The sequence below is a fragment of the Mauremys mutica genome, chromosome 8, assembly GCF_020497125.1.
Source record: "Mauremys mutica isolate MM-2020 ecotype Southern chromosome 8, ASM2049712v1, whole genome shotgun sequence".
NCBI classification, from domain to species: Eukaryota; Metazoa; Chordata; order Testudines; family Geoemydidae; genus Mauremys; species Mauremys mutica.
In genome coordinates, this window is record NC_059079.1 from 11954514 (window position 1) to 11975706 (window position 21193).

Here is a 21193-nt window from a genome sequence, read left to right on the forward strand (position 1 = left end):
TCAATAGCCAATTATTTAATGCAGACTAACAAAGTGACTGAAAGGGGGAAATGTTTAGTGTTACGTGAACTAACTTCTGTGATATACATAGACTCCTATACAAACACTGACTGGGAATGTAACATTAGAAATCTGCTATACAATAGCTGTCAAATATGCATCTTAGCGAAAATGAAAAAGGGTTTCCATCTCCTACATGAGTAAATCTAGCACTCTCTACTATGTCTTTCATCATCATAGAAAAGCTAACCAACTTCCCCCGTTTTATCATTTTCCTTAAAAAACCCTGAAAGAAATGAAGAGGAGAGATTGTTTTCATTTCTTTGTAAGTGATTAAAAAGCCAGTTTCATTGAGAAATCCAGATGGTTTAGCAGTTTCATTACATTTTTATTTAAAAGAAAGGGGTTTTCATTGTTCTTTTAACATTTACGGCAATAAAAATAACTGTAAGGAGTTTAAATTCCTCATTGCTTTTACAAGAGATGTTGGTGCTACCTATGAAACTGAGGCAAAAGGTAATTATTTGTAAAAGTACTCTAGCTTGATAAATTAGACACATACAGTTGTCACTCTTAAAATGTGACAAGCAACTAGATAATGATGCCTCACTACTTCCATTATTTCCACCGTTATTCCATATACATGGTTATATGGAATACTTATTGAATACTAATATTGAAATAACATTATTAAGATAATAAGGCAAATGAAAAGTTGTTACGGTGATGTAGCATTATTCTCTGGCAAGGCAAGAAACGTTGCATATTACTTTTCCTCCCCTCCAACCCATCATTAATACTCGACACAAGGCCTTGAGACATTTCTATCATCAAATATATATATATATGCTCTTATCATATATATACACACACATATATATATATATATACACACACACACCCCACAATGGACTTCATCCTGGCCTGACCTTCTTATGAGTATTTCTTGCTATAAGATTTTGCTACCAATACAATAATGGGGGGAAATTGTGTCAATTGACTGCCATGACCTGCTGGTGCAATTATTCCTTTGATTTTTTTTTTAAAACAGCAGTACACAAAGAAAGCTTTGAAAATCCCATGGCTCAGTTTGGAAGCTCATGTCAAACTTGCTTAGTTTTATCTAGTCTATTCAAGGTCTTATATTATTACTCCTCCCTGCATATGGAAAGCTCTATGGAAGTCATTAACTTTTATTTTAATTTGGCCGTATTATCGTCATAGGGTGCAGATGAACAGACAATGCTGTTCTCAAGATCCCCTTTCTGGAGTGCTGATGTTGTTTACAATAGCTTGATCAGAGGAGAACAAAGGGTTTTATTTTTTTAGAACTCTATTTTGCAAGTTCAAAAAACAAAACAACCCCCCTAAAACCAATCCCTAACAGCCTGAGAAAATCTCAAGATATTCTGATTTTTTAACCATTTTAAATCCTTAATATGATTATTTTTCTTTTCCCAACTACCATCTCAAACTTTTGCACTATTAACTCCATGGGTTATTGTTGAGAAGGAGGAATGAAAAGAATTTAATTAGATGAGTTTTACGTTTCTTTATTTAAAATGTCACCCGAGGCTCAGTGACCCTTATTTTATGTTAAATGACTGCTGCTGGCTTTGATCGTCATTTTATTGATGCTTTAATGAATATTAAAAAATAAACCGTTGTATTAAAAGTTAAGCTTTCATATAAGGGGACTGAATCTCTTTTCCAAGAGCTCCAATATTTATTACTCAAACATTTCCTTTAAAATTAAGTTCCTTCCCCAATTCTCCTTAGAACAAACCAAGCTACAGAAAAGTACAATAATTATATTTGAATAATATTGAAGAGAGCGAGCCAGTGAGTGAGCAGAGTAGCATGTTTCTATTCAAACAAACAGATTCCAGACTTACCATACACTTGTTTGGTTTTTCTCCAGAATGAACCCTCATATGAATCAGCAGTTTGTAACGAGCATTGAAAGGCTTATACCGACGGACACAGCCTGCCCAGAAACAAGTAAAGTCCTCTCCCTTCCTCTGGTCAATGTGTGTTTTTTCTAGGTGTCTGACCAGTTCATCTTGTTGGTCATAAGTGGCATTGCAGTCAATCCACCGACAGACCTGTTTCCCATTGCAGATCTCTTGTTCATCTCCTTCACTGGGCTGAAGGGACTTTGGAGACACGGAGACGTGTAAATGAGGCAAAGTCCCTTGAGTCTGGCTTAGCTGCTGGTGTAAATGATAAGGTGGCGGCGGCAGCCCCTGACGATGCCGAAAGAGATCTGTGTTAGAGGAATAATCATCGACCGGTTCTTGTTTTAAGAAACTCACCTTCTGGCTGCTGTGCAAGGTGTCTTGCTGAGGAATACTAGTACCATTCATCATAAGGTTAAGACTTGCATTTTCCTCTATTTGCTGCATTTGTAGCGGATCACAGTCACCTCTGTCACATTCAGTGGAAATAGGTACAAGGCATGCTGAAGGAGAGGGAAGACTGCAAGGGTTCCCAGGCTGAGAGCAAGACTGGGGACGAGCCGATTTCTGAGCACTGTGGTGACTGATCTCCACAGGATGAGAGGAAATGCCAGCCGAATTAGTCCGCAAACCATTCACGCAGGTGACCAGTGATGTCTGCGACGTGCGGATAATAGCTGTAATATCAATTCCTTCAGCTGCAGATGGCATAACAGAGATGCATCTTTTCTTCAGGTTGCTTGATTGTAGCCTGGCTGAATGTTGAGGACTGCCAAAGGACAATGAACCCAGGGAGGAGCTATGTTCATTATTAAACAAGTATGATGAAAGTGAATTTGTAAAGCTATTATTCATTAGGTCTATTTCAGGATGCAGACTACCAGAGGCTCGCAGCTCCATTCCCTCTGTAGTCCTTCTATGTGCAGAAACCTCCGAAAGAACCTTATAATCACCTGGGCACTCTTGCTTAATGTGCTGAGCTGGGTGACTTCCATTCATGCACAAAGTGGAAGAATCGACCGAGTCTTGAAACCTGGGAGACCTGTAATACAGTTTCATTAAACATCACCAACTGTGGGAGAATTTATGATTTTTGTACAAGATGCCACATTTATTATGCCCTGGAGAATGAAACCATTTATTCTCTACTGCACATTGTCTGTGTCTTCCAACAATTAACTTAAAAAATCCTGCAATGTTTCCTCTGTGGCCTTGTAAAGGTAGCGTCATTTTATATGGGATTAATTTTACACAGTGGGTTACATATTGTACAAACTCCCCCTCCCACCCGCTACTACTGGCAACTCATCAATCACAATCTATAGGGTCAGTATACAGATTGGACAAAACAATAGACAAAAGTGTGAAGTTTAAGGCTTTAGCCATTTTTTAGTTTTTTGAGCTTTTTGAACACAAGCATTTTCATTAGAGCACACGGGGCAAGTGTTTTGGAGTTCTCCCATAGCTCAGAGTGGTGGCGTTAATTTTGTTCACACTCTCTAGAGACATTCACCATTACAAAATTCACAAACCTTCAATTCACAAGGTATTTGTTTGAGGAAAAATTTTGATCAGCTGAAAAAAGGGGAATGTAAAGGAATAATGGGAACTGATGGCCACTATTACAATGTACAATAATCATCAGTTAAAAAAAACCCCGCTAGTTGCCTTAGATCAGTGATTCTCAACCTTTTCCCTACCAGAGCACCCCATTTTTATCCAGCTGGGATCTAGCCAGCCCCCCTCTGCCATTTGGTAATGAGGGAAGGATAGAGTAGCTCTGATTCCCTGGCATTTGTTCAAGATCCTACAGAGAGTCACAACCCCCAAGGTAGGAACCCATGCCTTAGATAACTAAATAGGGTTAGGAACATAAGAATTGCCATATCAGATCAGATCCATGATCCATTTAGTCTTGTTCTAACACTGGGCTATACAAATTGACTCATGCGGAAGGGTCTAAAAAACTCCATAACAGACAATTTTGAAATAAACCTGCCTATAGGAGAAGTTTTTTCCTAATATTTTCTTCCAGGCAACCAGCGGTTGGCTTATGCCCTAAAGCACAAAGTTTTATCTCTCTTATAAATATTTATCATAGTGGATATAACTGTGTCTGTATTATTTCTCACTATTAGCAGCTGTTCCCTAGATATTCCTACAGTTTATGTAGTATATAGGGTTTGTGCTGGCCCTCTTCACATGAGTGAATTTCACACTACAGAGGATTGTGAGTAATACTGCAAACAGTGAGGCAACTATGGTTATTCAGTAAGTTTTTAAGGAAACCACATTTAAGACAAAATTGGAAAAATTTTGAAGAGCGAGCAATGTGTGTATAATCAGCATGTATAGCTAGATAGCTACTGATGAGTCAAACATGCAGGTATTGTGCACATATGTAATGGAAATATTTATGGGGTAAATCATAGAACCATGGGGTAGATTTCATTTATCTTACAACTTGACTATTTCACCTGCATTCTAATCACTAATCCATTTTTGCTGCGACTACTCTAACGTTCCAACTATGGGCAGCTTTCCAACAGCTATGAATTTAAAAAAAAACACCCACAAAAACTATTCATACCCACAACAAGGAGAGATTTGTCAAAAAGATTACAGTGCACTGAGACTCAGTACTGGCAATATTCAGTCTTCTAGTTGTGACAGGTTTATGATCTAGTATCCTTTGAACCATCAGTATTAGGTATAAGAGCTTTGATCCCGCTGGAGAACTAAAATTCCCTACTTTCCATTGAGATACAGCACTCGGATCTTGAACTGTGACATTACTACTTTAAAAATACTATTTTAAATAATTTTTAGTGGTTTCCATACTCCGTTAATTATCATTTCTCTCTCTCTAGTTTTGTAGCGTTGGTCCCATGGTAACTACGGCATCTGGTTTTAAAGATGGCAAGGCTTAAAAACACAGTCCTAATACACTTTTAAAACCTCTAAACCATTTCTAAACCCATCTGCCTGTAAACTATGTCGCATAAGCAACCTAGATGATGGAGAAGTAGCAATGTTTTTTAAGCCTTCATTTGGAATGGCCAGCATAGCTCACGGCTCAGTAGTAATGCTGCCATCTCAGACTCATTATGAGAAATGTTTTACAGTACAACACACCAGTCACATTTCCTATTATTTAATCCATTCTATATTAGGCCTCATCATAATATTTGAAGGCATATGTTATAGGGTTGCCAACCCTGCTGGATTGGCCGAGAGTCTCCCGGAATCAGCCTCAATCTCCCAGTTGCTACTGAACGCAATCTGGGAGATATTGATAAGTCAAAAGTCCGGTCAGTAGTGCAGCAGGGCTAAGGCAGGCTCCCTACCTGCCCTGGCTCTGCGCGGCTCCCGGAAGTGGCTGGCACGTCTGGCTCCTTGGTGCAGGAGTGGCTAGGGGGTCTCTGCGCGCTGCCCCTGCCCCTAGTGCCGACTCCGCAGCTCCCATTGGCTGGGAACCATGGCCAACGGAGCTGCGAGGGCAGTGCCTGCAGGCGGGGTAGCGTGCGGAGCTGCCTGGCTGCCCCTGAGCCTAGGAGCCACAGGGACATGGCACCGCTTCCAGGAGCCACCTGAGGTAGGCACTGCTCGGCTGAAGCCCACATCCTGAAACCCCCCTGCACCCTAACTCCCAGCCCTGAGCCCCCTCCTGCACTCAAAATTCCTCCCACACCCCCTGCCCCAGCCCCAAGCCCCCATCTCACACCCAAACTCCCTCCCAGAGCCCACACTCCTCACTCCCTCCCGCAGCCCAACCCCCTGCTCCAGCCCTGAGCCCCCCCGCACCCAAATTCTCTCCCGGAGCCCGCACCCTGAACCTCATCCTGCACCCCATAGGTCCCTGGCCCAGGATGAGCCCAGAGCCCCCTCCCACACTCCGAACCCCTCGGCCCCACCCCCTAGCCCAGAGTCCTCACCCCTTCCCATACCCCAACGCCCTGCCCCATCCCGGTGAAAATGAGTGAGGGTGGGGGAGTGACCGACGGGGGATGGAAAGCCGGGGCAAAGCCTTGGAGAAGGGGCAGGGCCTTGGGGGAGGGGCAGAGCAGGGGAAAGGGCAATTAGACAGTGGGAAAACCTAATATATTAACATAATGGTTACAAAACCTCAGACAAAAATTTGAACACACATCTTATCAGGTCTGCCTGGCTGGGGGGTTGACACATGCAAAAAGGACGGTTTGCCCTGGGCTCCCTGTTTGAGAGGGCCCCCAAACAGAGTGGCACTGCTGTGACCTGATGCACAGGGTCACAGCACCACTCAGGTTTCTCTCGGTGGCCTCTCCATCCATGACGGAGGGGTGGCTGCCAAATTTCAGTGAGCAATGTTGCAATCTGACGTATGGGGTTGCAATGCCCAGAGTGGGGAGCAGGACCCAGCCCGGTGGGACAGGAGCTGCCGCTGTGGGGTGAGTACACGGCAGGCTTGGTACACACACACACACACACTCCTCTACCTACCTACCTGAGGCCTCCCCTAAGTGGTAATTTTTTTGGAAGGGTGGGTGTGGGGCCTGCATCTGATATTGTATAAAAGCAAATAAGATGATTATTTTTCAGCCTGAAACCCTGAAGCTACATTATTACGTGAGAGCCCTATCCTGTAAGAGCTCCAAGTGTGGAATTCCAGCTGGTATCTTAGAATCATAGAAATGTAGGACTCAATATGTTCTCTAGTCCAGTGCCCTGTACTGAGGCAGGACTAAGTGTTATCTAGACCATCCCTGAGGAGGTGTTTGTCTAACCTGTTCTTAAAAACCTCCAGTGATGGAGATTTCACAGCCTCCCTAGGCAATTTATTCCAGTGCTTAACTACCCTTACAGTTAGGTTTTTTCTTATGTCTAACCTAAATCTCTCTTGCTGCAATTTAAGCCCATTGCTTCTTGTGCTGTCTTCAGTGATTAAGGAGAACAATTTATCACCATCTTCTTTACAAAAACCTTTTACGAACTTGAACACTATTATGTCCCCCACTCAGTCTTTTTTTCCTCCAGACTAAACAAACCCAATTTTTCCCCAATCTTTTCTCATAGGTCATGTTTTCTAGACTTTTAATCATTTTTGTTGTTCTCCTCTGGACTTTCTCAAATTTGTCCACATCGTTCCAAAAGTGTGGTGCCCAGAACTGGACACGGTATTCCAGTTAGGCCTTATCAGTGCTGAGTAGAGTGGAAGAATTACTTCTTGTGTCTCGTTTACAACACTCCTGCTAATACACCCCAGAATGATGTTCGCTTTTTTAAAAACAGTGTTACATTGTTGACTCCTGTTTAGTTTGTGATCCATTATAACCCCAGATCCTTTTCTGTAGTACTCCTTCCTAGGCAGTCATTTACCATTTTGTATTTGTACAATGGATTATTGCTTCTTAAGTGTAGTGCTTTGCATCTGTCCTTATTGAATTTCATCCTGTTTATTTCAGGCCATTTCTCCAGTTTGTCAAGATCATTTTGAATTCTATACCTGTCCTCCAAAGCACTTGCAACCCGTCCCCACTTGGTATCATCCACAAACTTAAGTATACTCTCCATGCCATTAGCCAAATCATTATAAAAGATATTGAATAGAATTGGACCCCGGTCAGATCCCCATGGGACCCCACTGAATATGCCCTTTCCAGCTTCATTTTTAACCACTGATAACTACACTCTGAGTTTGGTTTCCAATCAGTTGTACAACCACCTTATAGTAGGTTTGTCTAGGCTATGTTTTCTTAGGTTGCTCAGGAGAAGGTAATGTGAGACAGTACCAATAGCCTTATTAAAAAGTTGAGATGTATCACATCTACTGCTTCCCCCCATCCACAAGGCTTGTTACCTTATCAAAGAGGGATGTTAGGTTGGTTTGACAAGATCTGTCCATGACAAATCCATGTTGACTGTCACCTTCTTATCTTGTAGGTACTTACAAATTGATTGTTTGATTATTTGCATAATTATCTTTCCAGGTACCAAAGTTAAGCTGACTGGGTTTTTATTTCCCTGGGCTGTTCTTATTCCTCTTTTTAGAGATATGTACTATAGTTGCACTTTTCCAGTCCTCTGGGATCTCTCCCTTCCTCCATGAGTCCTCAAAGATAATGGCTAATGGCTCAGGGATCTCTGCAGTCAGTTCCCTAAGTATTCTAGGATGTATTTAATCAGCCCCTATCAACTTGAAGACATCTAACTTGTCTGAATAATTCTTAACTTGTTCTTTCCCTATTGCAGCCTCAGATCCTATCCCATTTATACTGATGTTCGCTATATTAGTCCTCCATTCTAACCTTTACGGTGAAAACTGAAACAAAAAATATATTTAACGCTTTGGCCACTGCTCCATTTTCTGTTACTGTCTTTCTCTCCTGTCCTTATTCTTCATTTTGCTTCTAATGTATTTGTAAAATTTCTCTTGCTACCCTTTATCTCCCTAGCTAGCTCAATCTTGTTTTGTGCCTTGGCCTTTCTAATTTTGTCCCCAGATGCTTGCGTTGGTTTTTTTTTTAAATATTTATCCTTTGTAATTTGACCTAGTTTCCACTTCTTGTATGACACTTTTTTGAGTTTCAGTTTGCTGAAGATCTGGTTAAGCCAGAATGGTCTCTTACCATGCTTCCTATCTTTCGTATGCATTGGGATAGTTTCCTTTTGTGACCTTAATAATGGTGACTGGTCCTGCAGCACACAGTACTGATCCCAAGAGGCACTAACCTCCCAAACCTTCCAGTGAAATCAATGGGAGTTTCCAGGACTCGGCCTTACTCAGAATCAGGACTGTAGTTTCTGTGATGAAGACCATTGTATCACATGGAGTATGGAATGCATAAAGAGTAAAAAAAGTGTGATTTCTAAGAAGAAGCAAAAGGAAGCATTGGGGTGAATGATTTCAATCAAGAAAGACTGAATTCACATTTCTCATCAACCCAGCTTTGTGTCACAGAGGCCCTGCTTATGTAAATATAAATATTGGCTACTGATGCAGATTTGTATACCAGAATTCTTCATAAGAATTATAGCTTTCTAGATATATGCACCACGTTATATACATTATGCCCCCGTGAATCAGTTAACATTGCTGTAGGAAGTTGCATTCTTTTCATTTCCCAACGTTTGGGTGTGGACATTTTCAACCTTAAAGTTGCATTAGTGTAAATTTTCTGTGTTTACTACAGAATTTTATCATCACCCTTCAAGGGCAAACTCTGGGCCCCTGCCTCCGCAGCCATCGTGGGGCCTTAACTGGAGCAGAATTGGTGCAGTGCTACTGAGCAGGACTGGGAGGGACAGGATTCCTGGAGACCAGCTTTTTAGGTAGCTCCTTCTGATGTTATTATTTATCATTTGTACTGCGATAGCGTCGAGATGAGTGAGTCAGTCAGGGATTAGAGCCGCATGGTGCTAGGCATTGTACTAACAGATAAAAAGACAGTCCTTGCCCCAGAGATCTCACAGTCCAGGGCAGTGGTTCTCAACCTGCAGCCCAATCAGCACACAGCTGTGACCCATGTGACATTCTCAGGGCCATACTGGTAGAATATATATATTGTGTGGATGCGGCCCACATAACACAGAAAGCTGCATATGCAGCCCACAATGGTAAATAGATTGAGAATCACTAGTCCAGGGACTATGATTTGATGCAAACATGGATGTAACAACTAAATGAAGGTGGGAGGATGAAGGGACAGTAAAATGAACACAATACAGTTGTGCCAACAAGCAGGGAATAAAGGCAGGGGCAGAGTGGGTGGGTTTGATACTGGGGATATGCAATAGGAATTGGAGGCGATAGTGAATTTTGGAGGTGGAGAAATTCCTAATGACCTCCCCAGCAGAATACATATAGGTTTGGACACATCTTTAAATGTTCACTCTAAGCAACAATCCAATTGCACGGGATGTTACAGCACACTGTAAAAGGAAGCAAGGCCTTTGTACAGTATGTTACAGTCCTGTGGGGGCGAGCGAAATGGTACTTCTAAAGAGACTTCCATACACTGTAATTGGAGCCAGAGAGCAAGGACACTAGCACTATGCTAGAAGTGTTTTAGTTTAAAAACAGCCTCAAAGTAAAACAGCACCATAGTAAATAATCTGGAGATTTTGGCTAAACAAATGTACATGCCTTTAATTTACCTTGCAAGCAAGTCTTTTGTGACTACTGACAGTTTTAAGAAGCTGGAGGATATTGTTCTGCTACACAACTACGGGCCCTTTGCAACACTTGCTCTTTGGCTGCTCCGCTGCTTTCCCTGTTTTTACACAGAAAAACAAGAACACAATGTGGGAAGAGTTTTCCATGCCTGATAATGGATTATCTGACAAATGGTCAACATTAGCTGTACACAGAGGCCAATTGTGGTAAGAAGGTATTAGGACTTTTACAGTATAACACACACATCTCATTTACAAATACTATGTAGTGGAAATTATGTTGCATAACTTAAAAGCTATTAATTGAGCTTGGGATGAAAGAGAAGGGGGTATTATCCATGGATTAATGCAGTCATCACTGGAATACAGTTCCTGAGAGAAAATGATGCAGGATGGGAGGGCGCTGATGGGGATAATGAATTTCAATGTGCTGAGAAAAACAGCAGAAGCCAGTCGTAACACTGAATTCCTGGCAAGATTTTGAGCTTGTGGTGGGGGTGCCGTTATTTGTTTGTTTGGGTTTTCTTTGTGGTTGCACACACTAGTCATTCAAAGATTAACCCAGAATCCTTGTCAGAATTTGCATTTCTCCTTATTTATGCATTGGACCTCAGAGCTGGTCAGAACGACCAGCGCAAAGTACAGTCAGTGCTGTCCACGGTACGTTTTGTTACATCCATTCCCACCCTCTTTTGTCCAGGCACTGTCCAAGAAAGGGCTCAGTCCTGAAAGGCATGGAGCACCCTCAACTCCCATTGACTTCACTGAAAGCGAGAGCATTCGGCACTATGCAAATTGGGCTCTTAGATTGTTAACTCTTCAGAGTAAGGACATTGTCTTCTTGTATTTGTCTGTAAAGAACCACAACCATGGCACTGTGTAAATAATGAATAGTAACAATAATAAATGCTGTCTGTCTTCGTTTTCATACCAAGAAGTAGCTTTGACTCCATATAGTGTGTCTGTTAGGAAAGACAGGTGCATTCACTGTGCAAGGATTAGTTACTGTATGTCTGTCATGCTCACAGAGCCAAGCAGGGCATGAACACTACACTGCAAATCCTGTACAAATCAAAACTGTGGAAACAGGGTGGACATACAAACAGAGAGCAAGATGAATGACGGGCCATATAAACAAATAGCCCATGAAGGAATGGAAAGCAACCACAATGTACCTCAAGATGCTCTCCAAACATTTCCAAACAGTTACTCAGGAAATGGTGAAACCTGCTGATTTTAGAACATGTTGTAAAACAAACACAAGAGAATTACCTCAATCACCTGCTGCTTTATCGTAATAGCAGCCCTCTCATATTCTGTTGCATACAATCCTCTATGTTGTTCTGGGAATCTTCCCTCAGACAGAGATGGAAGCAGTTCATATTTCTGAGTGTAGTACTGTGATCCCCAGTATAGAGATATCTATCATTTCTCTATTATGGATTTTACAAAAAGCTTCAAAAAGATCTAAGCAGGGTCCTCTCCTTCTCCTTTTGTTTTCTCCTGCCCTAATTATCTTTGTTTCATAATTATCCTCAACGACAGAATAAAAACAGCCTGATAATTGCAAGCACTGCACCGAGACATAAAAGGGTTGGGACAGAGCTGAGTTAAATGCAGCTGAAGCATAAAAGTTTTAATACCAGCAGCAGAATATGTTTGCTATTTGCCATGAAAATGATCTGCTTTTTTTCCTTAAAGTTCTCTCCACTTGCTTGTCACATTGATGTGCCTTTTGTTCCTGAAAATGCAGATATCCTCATCCCATTAGTAAAAGAAAAAGAGAAAACAATGCATAAACGTGTATAATAAAATAAAAAACAGCCAGATTTCCATGACTAAGTTACACAGTCAACATTTCCTCTTGCTGGGTCTATGGAAATTTGGGTTTGATGGTTCCAGGCAGAAAGCACCAATTATTCCAAATATGTAAGATAAAGGCTGCAACTTTATTGAGTTTTTTTATTTCTGCATCTCTTCAAAAAGGTCAAGATCATTCCATATCATAAGCTTTGCCAAAAAGCACTGTAATTAAAATAGATGGACAGATTTTAATTCAGAGCAGGCTTCTATTCACAATGGATGTCTGTTTAGGGTATTTGTTTAAAATCTGGTAACGTTAAATTTGTAACAACAACACAAAAAAATAATAGAGTTCTACATTTTCGTATAATTAATTTATAGCAAATGTTTAAGTAGGGGTCTGCCATGAACAGAATCTAAGAACTGTGCATATATCAAAACCAGAGCCCAGATTTTTACATTATAGCCTTAAAAGCAAATACCAAGGATATGGTGCTCTATGGGAACATTTCGCTCCGTTTGTTAAAGGAAACACTGTAGAAATGAGAGTGGCACACACTTCCTGGAGGTTTAATGGTGGCATGCCAGACTGCCATATGGAAGACTCCAATTTGGGAGTGATTCTACTATCCTTATTTCCCTGGCTGGAACTTGAAAGCATCATGGGTGGTGAGGAGGGAGAGGAGGCAGTTTTCTTTCTATTTAAGTCACTGGCAAACTATCATTCATTTCAGTGGATGCTGGGATCGTACTCACAGAGAAGACTACTTAAACTCCAAAAGTGACGGGTGCCACTGCCTTTAGAGTGATCACCTAGTGGGAGGATCATGGAGCAGTATGAGTGCATCTGCACAGAAAGGCCATGCCTCAGGCCCAGCAGTAAGGTACCATCAATGACAGCTGCTAATGGGTAATGGAATTAGTTGTTTAGAAGGGGAGATTAAATGGCTGCCCCAGATGGAATGACAAGATGAGGCAAAAGCCAAAGAGATCATCCAACCCTGGCATTCACATCAGGCCACTCAACCAGGCCCAATGAAGGCAGAACCCATGTCCAAATCCTGGTTGCTACTGGGAAAAAGGTTGCTACTGGGAAAAAAAGATTATAGCAATGAAGGACTTCAAAAGGGAAAGGTATATAAAGCAACAAAAACAGGAACAATACCTGGTATCTGAGTGTGTTAAATTCAGGTGACCGACATGTAGCAATCTCTCACGAGATAATGGGTGGTCTCGGGTAAGTGGATTTCCTGTGTGGATGAGCAGACTCTGTCTACAGACAGGTACTGAGCTATTTGTCATCTCCATGTCCATCATGTTCTTCTTCTCGGAGATCAAATTACAGTGGCCGTATCCACCATTCACTGTTAAATAAATTAAAAGAGAGAGAGAAAAAATAACCATAAGCTTCTACCCATGGATGCTGCTATATCAGTTATCATTCTCAGTTATTTCCACTTTTGTCTCCTCTCATGAAAGCATTATAATTGCAACAGCAAAGAATGTTAAGGGTTTCACAATGAACCAAGAACTAATTCCAAAGGAATTAGTGTCCAGAACTTATTGCTCTTGTTCCTCTTTTTAAAGATGGGGCTGTTTTTCACTTCATATGTTAGCTTTAAAAAAAAACGTGATCGGTTCCTTTTCTTCTACATTTTTGGGGGGCAGTAGGAGGCAGTGTTTCCTACATTTTTTGTTTGGTTAGTTTTGTTTTGGGGTTTATTCATTTATTTTGGTAGGACTAGTTGTTGGGTTTTTTTCTATTAGTGAAATTAATGGGGACAATATTAATGCAAGGGTCTCCTGCAGTCTAACTGAAGTCTTTATTTTTTTTGTCTACACAGGAAAGTTATACTGGTATAAGATGTGAAAACTAAGGTGTGATTTAAAACTGATAAAGTTACAGCAGCATAATTCCCCATGTAGATACACTTAACATGACCTGAGTGCCTTTTTGTTTAATTATTTTGGTTTAGCTTATGTCACTTGTAAGCTAAATCAAAAAAGCCACTTTAATAACAGAATAAGAGTGTCCACATAGTGAGTTATATCAGTCTAACTATACTGTTTTACTGTAGCAGTATAATTATACTGGTAAAACTTTCCTGTACAGACATGCATATGTGGCAAAACTTTCCTGTACTAGCATGCCTTAGTATATGAAGGATCAGGGCATTAGTGAGGAGATTCTAGTTTATTTTCTGATGAAAAAATGGGGAAAAATAAATATTTTCCATGTGTTTAAGTTTATTCGTATTTTCAAAATAATCTATTATTTTTCTATATTCTTATTCTGCTATGGTTAGATCTGGCACATGTTTAATTTCACTCTTACACCAAAAGATGAGGGGAAATGGACCAAAGATACAGCAATCATTTTAAGAAAAAGAATTCTGGATACATTTTCAAAATATCCATGGACATTAGATGCATAGATCCAAAAAAGATAGATGTGTTTAAAAACAGATGGCAAGATATAGCCTAGGACTTAGACCTTGAGCCTGAAAACACCAACACACATGCTTAAATTTAAATATGTGAGTAATTCCATTGACTTTAATGGGACTACTCATGAGCTAAAAGTTAAGCATGTGGGAAAACATTTGCAGAATAGGAAGGGCCTTAAATTGCTAGCTACAAAAAAAAAATCACTATAGATATTTATCATGATACGCTTATTGCACATGGGCTATGCCTTTAAAATACTAGATCATAAGTATGTCCATACTTGGTCAGATCAATCAGGGCCGGCTCCAGACCCCAGCGCGCCAAGCAGGCGCGTGGGGCGGCATTCTCCCGGCAGGGCGGCATTTGGCTCCGGTGGACCTTCCGCAGTCATGCCTGCGGGAGGTCCACCGGAGCCCCGGGACGAGCAGACCTGCCGCAGGCATGACTGCGGAGGGTCCCCTCTTCCTGCGGCTCCGCTTGAGCTCCCGCAGGCATGACTGCGGCGGGTGCGCTGGTCCCGCGGCTCGGACGGAGCTCCCGCAGGCATGCCTGCGGATGCTCCACCGGAGCCGCGGGACCAGCGCACCCACCGCAGACACTTCTGCCCCGGCCGCAGGACCGGGGAAGGGCGGCGAGCGCGCCACCCTGCTTGGGGCGGCGTAATTTCTAGAGCCACCCCTGAGATCAATGGTCCATCTAGCCCAGTATCTTGTCTTCTGGCAGTGGCCAGTGCCAGATACTTCAGAGGGAATGAGCAGAACAGGGTAATTATCGAGTGATCCATCCCCTGTCCTCCAGTCCCAGCTTCTGGCAATCAGAGGATTAGTGATACCCAGAGCACAGGGCTGCAGCCCTGACCATCTTGGTTAATAGCCATTGATGGACCTATCCTCCATAAAGGTATCTAATTTGTTTTTTAATCAAGTTATACTTTTGGCCTTCACAACATTCCCTAGCAACAAGTTCCACGGATGGACTATGTGTTGCGTGAAGTACCACCAGTACTTCCTTATGTTTATTTTAAATGTGCCTGCCTATTACTTTCTGTGGGTGACTCCTGGTTCTTGTATTATATGATGGTTAAATAACACTTCCGGATTCACTTTCTCTACACCAGTCATGATTTTATAGATCTCTACCATATTCTCCCATTAGCTGTCTCTTTTCTAAGCTGAACAGTCCCAGTCTTTTTCTCTCTCCTCATCTGTATATCCCTACTCATTTTTATTGCCCTTCTTTATACTTTTCCCAATTGTAATATATTTTTTCTGAGATGGGACAACCAGAACTGCACGCAGTATTCAAGGTATAGGAGTACCATAATTTATATAGTGGGATTATGATATTTTCTGTTTTATTATCTGTCCCTTTCCTAATGGTTCCTAATATTCTATTAGCTTTTTTGACTGTCACTGCACACTCAGCAGATGTTGTCACAGAACTATCCACAATGACTCCAAGATCTCTTTCTTGAGTGGTAATAGCTAATTTAGACCCCCATCATTTTGTATGTACAGATCTTTGTGGAGCCCACTATTTTGCAGTTTGCAGTCAAACAGATTTGCAGTCAAAGGCCTGATCCTGCAGTCCTTGTGCAGGAAAAATCAAATAGAGTCTTGCGTGTGCAGAGTAGGACTGGAGCTTTGATCTGAAAATGTGTTTGTGTCACAGTAAAATATTTTAAAATAACATTTCCTTTTATTAGCCACATCTATATTTGGAAACTGACCCATTGCAAAGAATGGCTGTCAGCAATAGATCTTCCTGAACTAGAGATGAAAACGGTTTGTGTTATTGTAGATGAAACAAAACCATTTTCAGTATCATCACAGAAAGTGTGACTGCGACATGACTCCACCAAGTCTCAGGGTATGTCTACCTTGCAATTAGACACCCACAGCTGACCCTTGCCAGCTGATCTGGCCTTATGCGGTTCAGGCTGAGGGGCTGTTTAATTTCAGTGTAGCCATTCTGGCTCAGACTGAGCTCTGGGACCCTCTCATCTTGCAGTTTAGACATATCCTGGGTCACACTGTCTGTAACATGCCAATTTTCCAACGTAGGGTTTTGACTCATAAGGTGGAACAAATGGTTTAGTTCCATAAGTGGTAATTCACACTTTAAAATGTCACTGAAAATGGTATGGCAAAAGAAATGGTATTCATCATGCACTGACTATAGTATAATTGAAATAACCACTTCTAAGAGGTTGGCACACAGGTCTGGAACTGTGAAGAAATTTTAGAGATGGTTCCAAGCATAATGGCCTGATTTTCACGTCCACTGCAGTTTTGGGGCATGAAAAGTATGTGAACAACAAGTACACATTTTTTCTGAAGTTAACATACCATCCTAATTTGGGTTATTGCTGCTAATTGAATATATTTCTTGAAAATGTTAAAACAATCCTTTCTGCCAAAGAAATACTTGCAAAATACCCATTCTGCGAACTAAGATACATCTTTGTGTGTGTGTGTGTGTGTATGCATAATCAGGAACAACTCACTGAAATGAGCCAAATTCTCCTTTCATATACATATACTTGAGTGGAATTACCTCTATGCAACCTTTATACACAATTTCTATCATTCTTTCATACTTACATACATTCTAACATTCACATTTACCTTATTAGCCATCTGTTGTGATAGTATCAGGAATATCATGGTGTATAGCATTTTTAAATCTTTTCATGAGGTAAAGGTAATTAACAGTGAATATATGAAGTTCTGCACTTTTTCAAAATGGCTGCCATTTCCCTTTGTTGGATCAAAGCCACAGGCTGTGCTCTGTTAAAATGGCCACCATTTCCCTACAGCTTTTGACTGTGAAGCTCTGTTTAACAAAGATGTCTTTCCTTTTCCATGTTTCCAATGGGACAGAAGCTATGCTACCCACCAAGATGGCTGCCCCTTGTGCCATGAGGAGGTATGGCGGGACACTGAGTTGCTGTCAATGGAATTTAAATGGGACCAGGTTCAGGGCTCTAGTGAATATGAGAGAGGGGATAGTCTGGAAAGCCAATGATTATGGAGGGCAGGTAAATCTTGGAGATAAACTTTGAAAATCCACATATTTTCTGGCCTAGAAGACTCTCTGATAACTGGAGAAATAGTGAAAAAGATGGCAACATAAGAGTCAAGAAAATCAAACCTGAGATCTTGAGAGAGGAAGAGGTTTTTAGTCACACTGTTTAAAACTATGTTGTTTGTTTACTCTGAAAAATACCTATTTCACTTCATGACTAACTTACATTTTGGGGGAAATCAGAACTTTGTTAAAGATTCAAACCCTGTCCTTTCTATTAGGGAATGCCAGGCTTGACATTCCTGATATTGCTAAGGGAAGAAACAAGTGAAGGAAAAAATTGGCAGATGATGGGAGAAGAACTTTCTGGCCATGATAAAAAGAAAAAAAAGGATATAAGCCTTTGTACAAAGTATTTGCCATTCAGCTTTAAAACGTCTAAACTCTGCTATCACTATATCTACAAAAACAAGTCACTCACTTTCTCTCTCTATTCATGTTACACAAGGCTGAGCTGTCAAGTAAGGACTGATTTTCCTTTCACTTACACCAATGGTGTTACTCCTGTTTACTGAAATCGGAGTTGTCAGCAGTAGACATTGCTGACAAATTTCCATGGGTTTTTGACTCAACTTTTGTGTGTGTGTGTGTGTGTGTGTGTATATAAAGTATCTGCTTTCTGAGGACAATTTTGACTTTTCATTAAAAAAAAAATCCAAAAATTGAAAAAAGTGTTTTTTTGGTCTGAAAACTAAAAAGTTTCACCCAAAAACATTAGGCCAAAAGTTTTGATTTGGAAATGCTGCTAAGTTACCTTATGGGAATTGTAGTTTGGGTGTCTCTTGGCCCATTCTGTTCAAATGGCTGGGCTCCCCAGCTGGACTACATCTCTCATGATGCACTGTAGTCACGGAACTCCCATGATGCACCACTGTACCTCAGGAAGAGGGGAGGCCATGGTGCACCATGGGAGATGTAGCCCAGGGACCATGGAGGAGAATGGGAACATGAGGCACCACCAAAACAAGGGCATAATCAGACCCTGTTATTAATTTGCATATAGTCCTATGTATTGAGTGTTTAAAAATACTGCACATTTTTCTTGGGAAGAACTTTCCATGCATCTTTAAAAGCCACACCTCCCAGATATAATGGCAAAGCTGGGAAATATATCCCTCCTATGACATCCTAGCCCTGGTTCCTGACATCTTAGCCATGAGTCATTACTTATTTCACTGGTTGAAAGTAAGATGTTGGCTACAGAATATACATTGAATGTGTTCTTTATATCCTGGATACGATCAATTGTCTTTTAGGTTTTTTCATTTATACCTGACCAGTAATAAAAGCAGCCCTCTTTCTTTTTTCAGTCTCTGGATGATACAAGTCTGAAATTCATTAAGGACTTTCTAAAAATGTATTTTAACAATTTTATCATATTATCAGAACACAGAAACTTGAAGCTTCCATCCAGAATTCAGCAGTACTAACCTGTAGCAACACATCAGAAAACACTGATATTGATTTGTTTGAAGAGGGAGATTTCCTAGAATAACATTAACACTATCCACATGCTGTCAAAAACAATTATCTTTTCCAATAGCTGTCAAATCATGAAACTCTTTCCCCTGTCCCCTGCGTAAAGAAGCTGAGTACTCAAAAGCCAAATCCACAAAATTATGCATGTTAGAATTTCAGCCAACCTGCCGTATGTTTATCTTCACAAAGTACCTTGTAGATTTGTTAACTTGGGCTCCAAACAGACTGTCTAACAGAATCTCATATCGGTCACCTTTGCACAATGGCATCTTTAAAAACGAGCCAACCATATGGCAGCTGACACAACAGCAGACAAGTAATGACATTAAAAGTATCACCTTCTTCCAGCAGCAATCCTAAATTAGAGAGGAATTGCCTCTGAATACAGCTGGCCAGATTCTGAACTTAGTTACACCATCATAGACAGAAGCAACTTCACTGCCTTAAATAGAGTTAGTCTAATTTACACCAGTGTAATTTAGAGTAGAACCTAGCCTTTTGACAACTGACTTTTTTGTACAATCTTAACATCATTGGCTGGTAGGAGATTGAAGTATTTTCCATGCCTGAAACTGGAGTTCCTCTTTCAATTGGCATTAGCGGGCCTTTAACCTACAGAGTGTAACTTACCAATGACAGATGGAAAAAGAGCACATATTCTCTACCTGTATGAAAGGTTTACCCTCATTTCAGCAGAACCATAATAATTCCATAAATCCATATTAAAAATTAATCCAAATTTACAGAGAGTAAACCTAATGAAACTAGAAGGTGCCTTGGTTTCCAGAAGGATCTCATGGAAATGGAATCCATAACAACTTAACTTTTTTCTCTCTTTTTTTTTTCCTGTCTACCGGGTTTGGGTTTGTATTTTTAGTTTCAATGCTTAAGAAGGAAATATAAAAGATTTATCCAGAAGTATAAGAAAACTTCAATCCTTCAAATCCTTCCATATGAATAATCAAATAGGTTCAGACTCTAATCTGTCACCATTTTTATTCTGATGTAACTGATGTCAGTGGCATTGACTCCACTGGACATATGGCTTCAGTGGAGTTGCTCCGAATTTATACCAGCATAAATCAGATCAAATTCAGAGCCACTGTCTTTAAAGGGACTGCTCATTTGAGTAAGGGAAATTTACATATGTAAAAACTATTCTCATCAATCAGAATGTGCAGGATTGAATCCTACATTTCTTCTTCTGTGTGAATTTTACTTAGAAATGTTCAGAAATAGAACATCTCCCCCCTCCCAACCAATGTAAACCTGCCTGAATAACCAGAATAATAAGTATTAAAACCAAAAAAACTAAATAGCAGTAGCTCTTTTCCCTCCCCAGGGAACACCTCGTTTCTTATTCATTTAGGCTGTGCATATGGAGGTTTCATTCTGGTTGATAAAATTCACCATTAGGCCTTCAGCCAGATGGGAGTGAAGTCTTAGTGAAAGGATAATTGCTCAACAACAAACATATGCTGCAGTGCTTTAGAGCTTACCTAATTAAGGCCAATGAACAAATAACTGGAATGACATATAATTTAAATGACTCATATTCAAAATAGAGATAGGTTTGAAATATTTGCCTAACATACTTAGATATCCTCAGAGCATTGTGGGTTTTGTGGTGACTGCTAACTAGGTCATTTACTTTTTCTTGCTGCTTCATTCGCTTTAATTACATTTTATTTTTAAATATTTTGCCATCCATCCCTGGGTGTTTGGGATAAAACATCCAGAATCCACCTATGGCATCTCTGAAAAATGGAACACTATATTTGGCACCATTACTGGCGCCACATTCCTTTTGTGGAAGACCAAAAGGCTACTGGATTTTTCACGCAAAGGTGAAATTCATCAGTAATAGAACAGACCATGAAAGGCCCCCAGTGCAACAGAATTGCTAATGCCAGGGTGCCAACACAGCAAAATTGGGTAACCTGGAGAAGAGATGCAAAGGGACTCTATATACCATCTGTTTGGCGGAGCAGAATTCTGCATCAGCTAGGCATAGCCCACCAAAGTAGATAAGTCTAGTATCAGGATTGGGGTCATAATTACAGTGTAGCTGGAGAAGCCAATGTGACCCCTGTACACCTCATAATTTTAAAAGTTATTGCAGAGCTGCTTTTGCCCTGACGGCGGGTTACACAGTGTACTCCATTTCTCCCACAAAATCCACAGAAAGCTTCTTTATTCTGGCTCTGTTCATGGCATGATCGGAGAAATGTCACCGAAGGTCATATCGACACTGGGAAAATAAAAAA

General features: G+C 40.7%; 1 protein-coding gene across 12 annotated transcripts in view; it reads right to left on the minus strand.

The window, feature by feature from the left end:
- GLIS1 (GLIS family zinc finger 1) overlaps window positions 1-21193 on the minus strand; it is a 272015-nt gene that overhangs the window by 128685 nt on the left and 122137 nt on the right. For 11 of the 12 annotated variants that reach the window (XM_045026536.1, XM_045026537.1, XM_045026543.1 and 8 more), the window contains 2 exons: window positions 13078-13276; window positions 1896-3000 (listed from right to left, as the gene is read on the minus strand). In XM_045026536.1, coding sequence (XP_044882471.1) covers window positions 1896-3000; window positions 13078-13276 — 1304 coding nt within the window. Of the gene's footprint in view, window positions 1-1895; window positions 3001-13077; window positions 13277-18201; window positions 18291-21193 lie in introns of those variants that run through there. The other variant, XM_045026542.1, reaches the window with a different exon arrangement.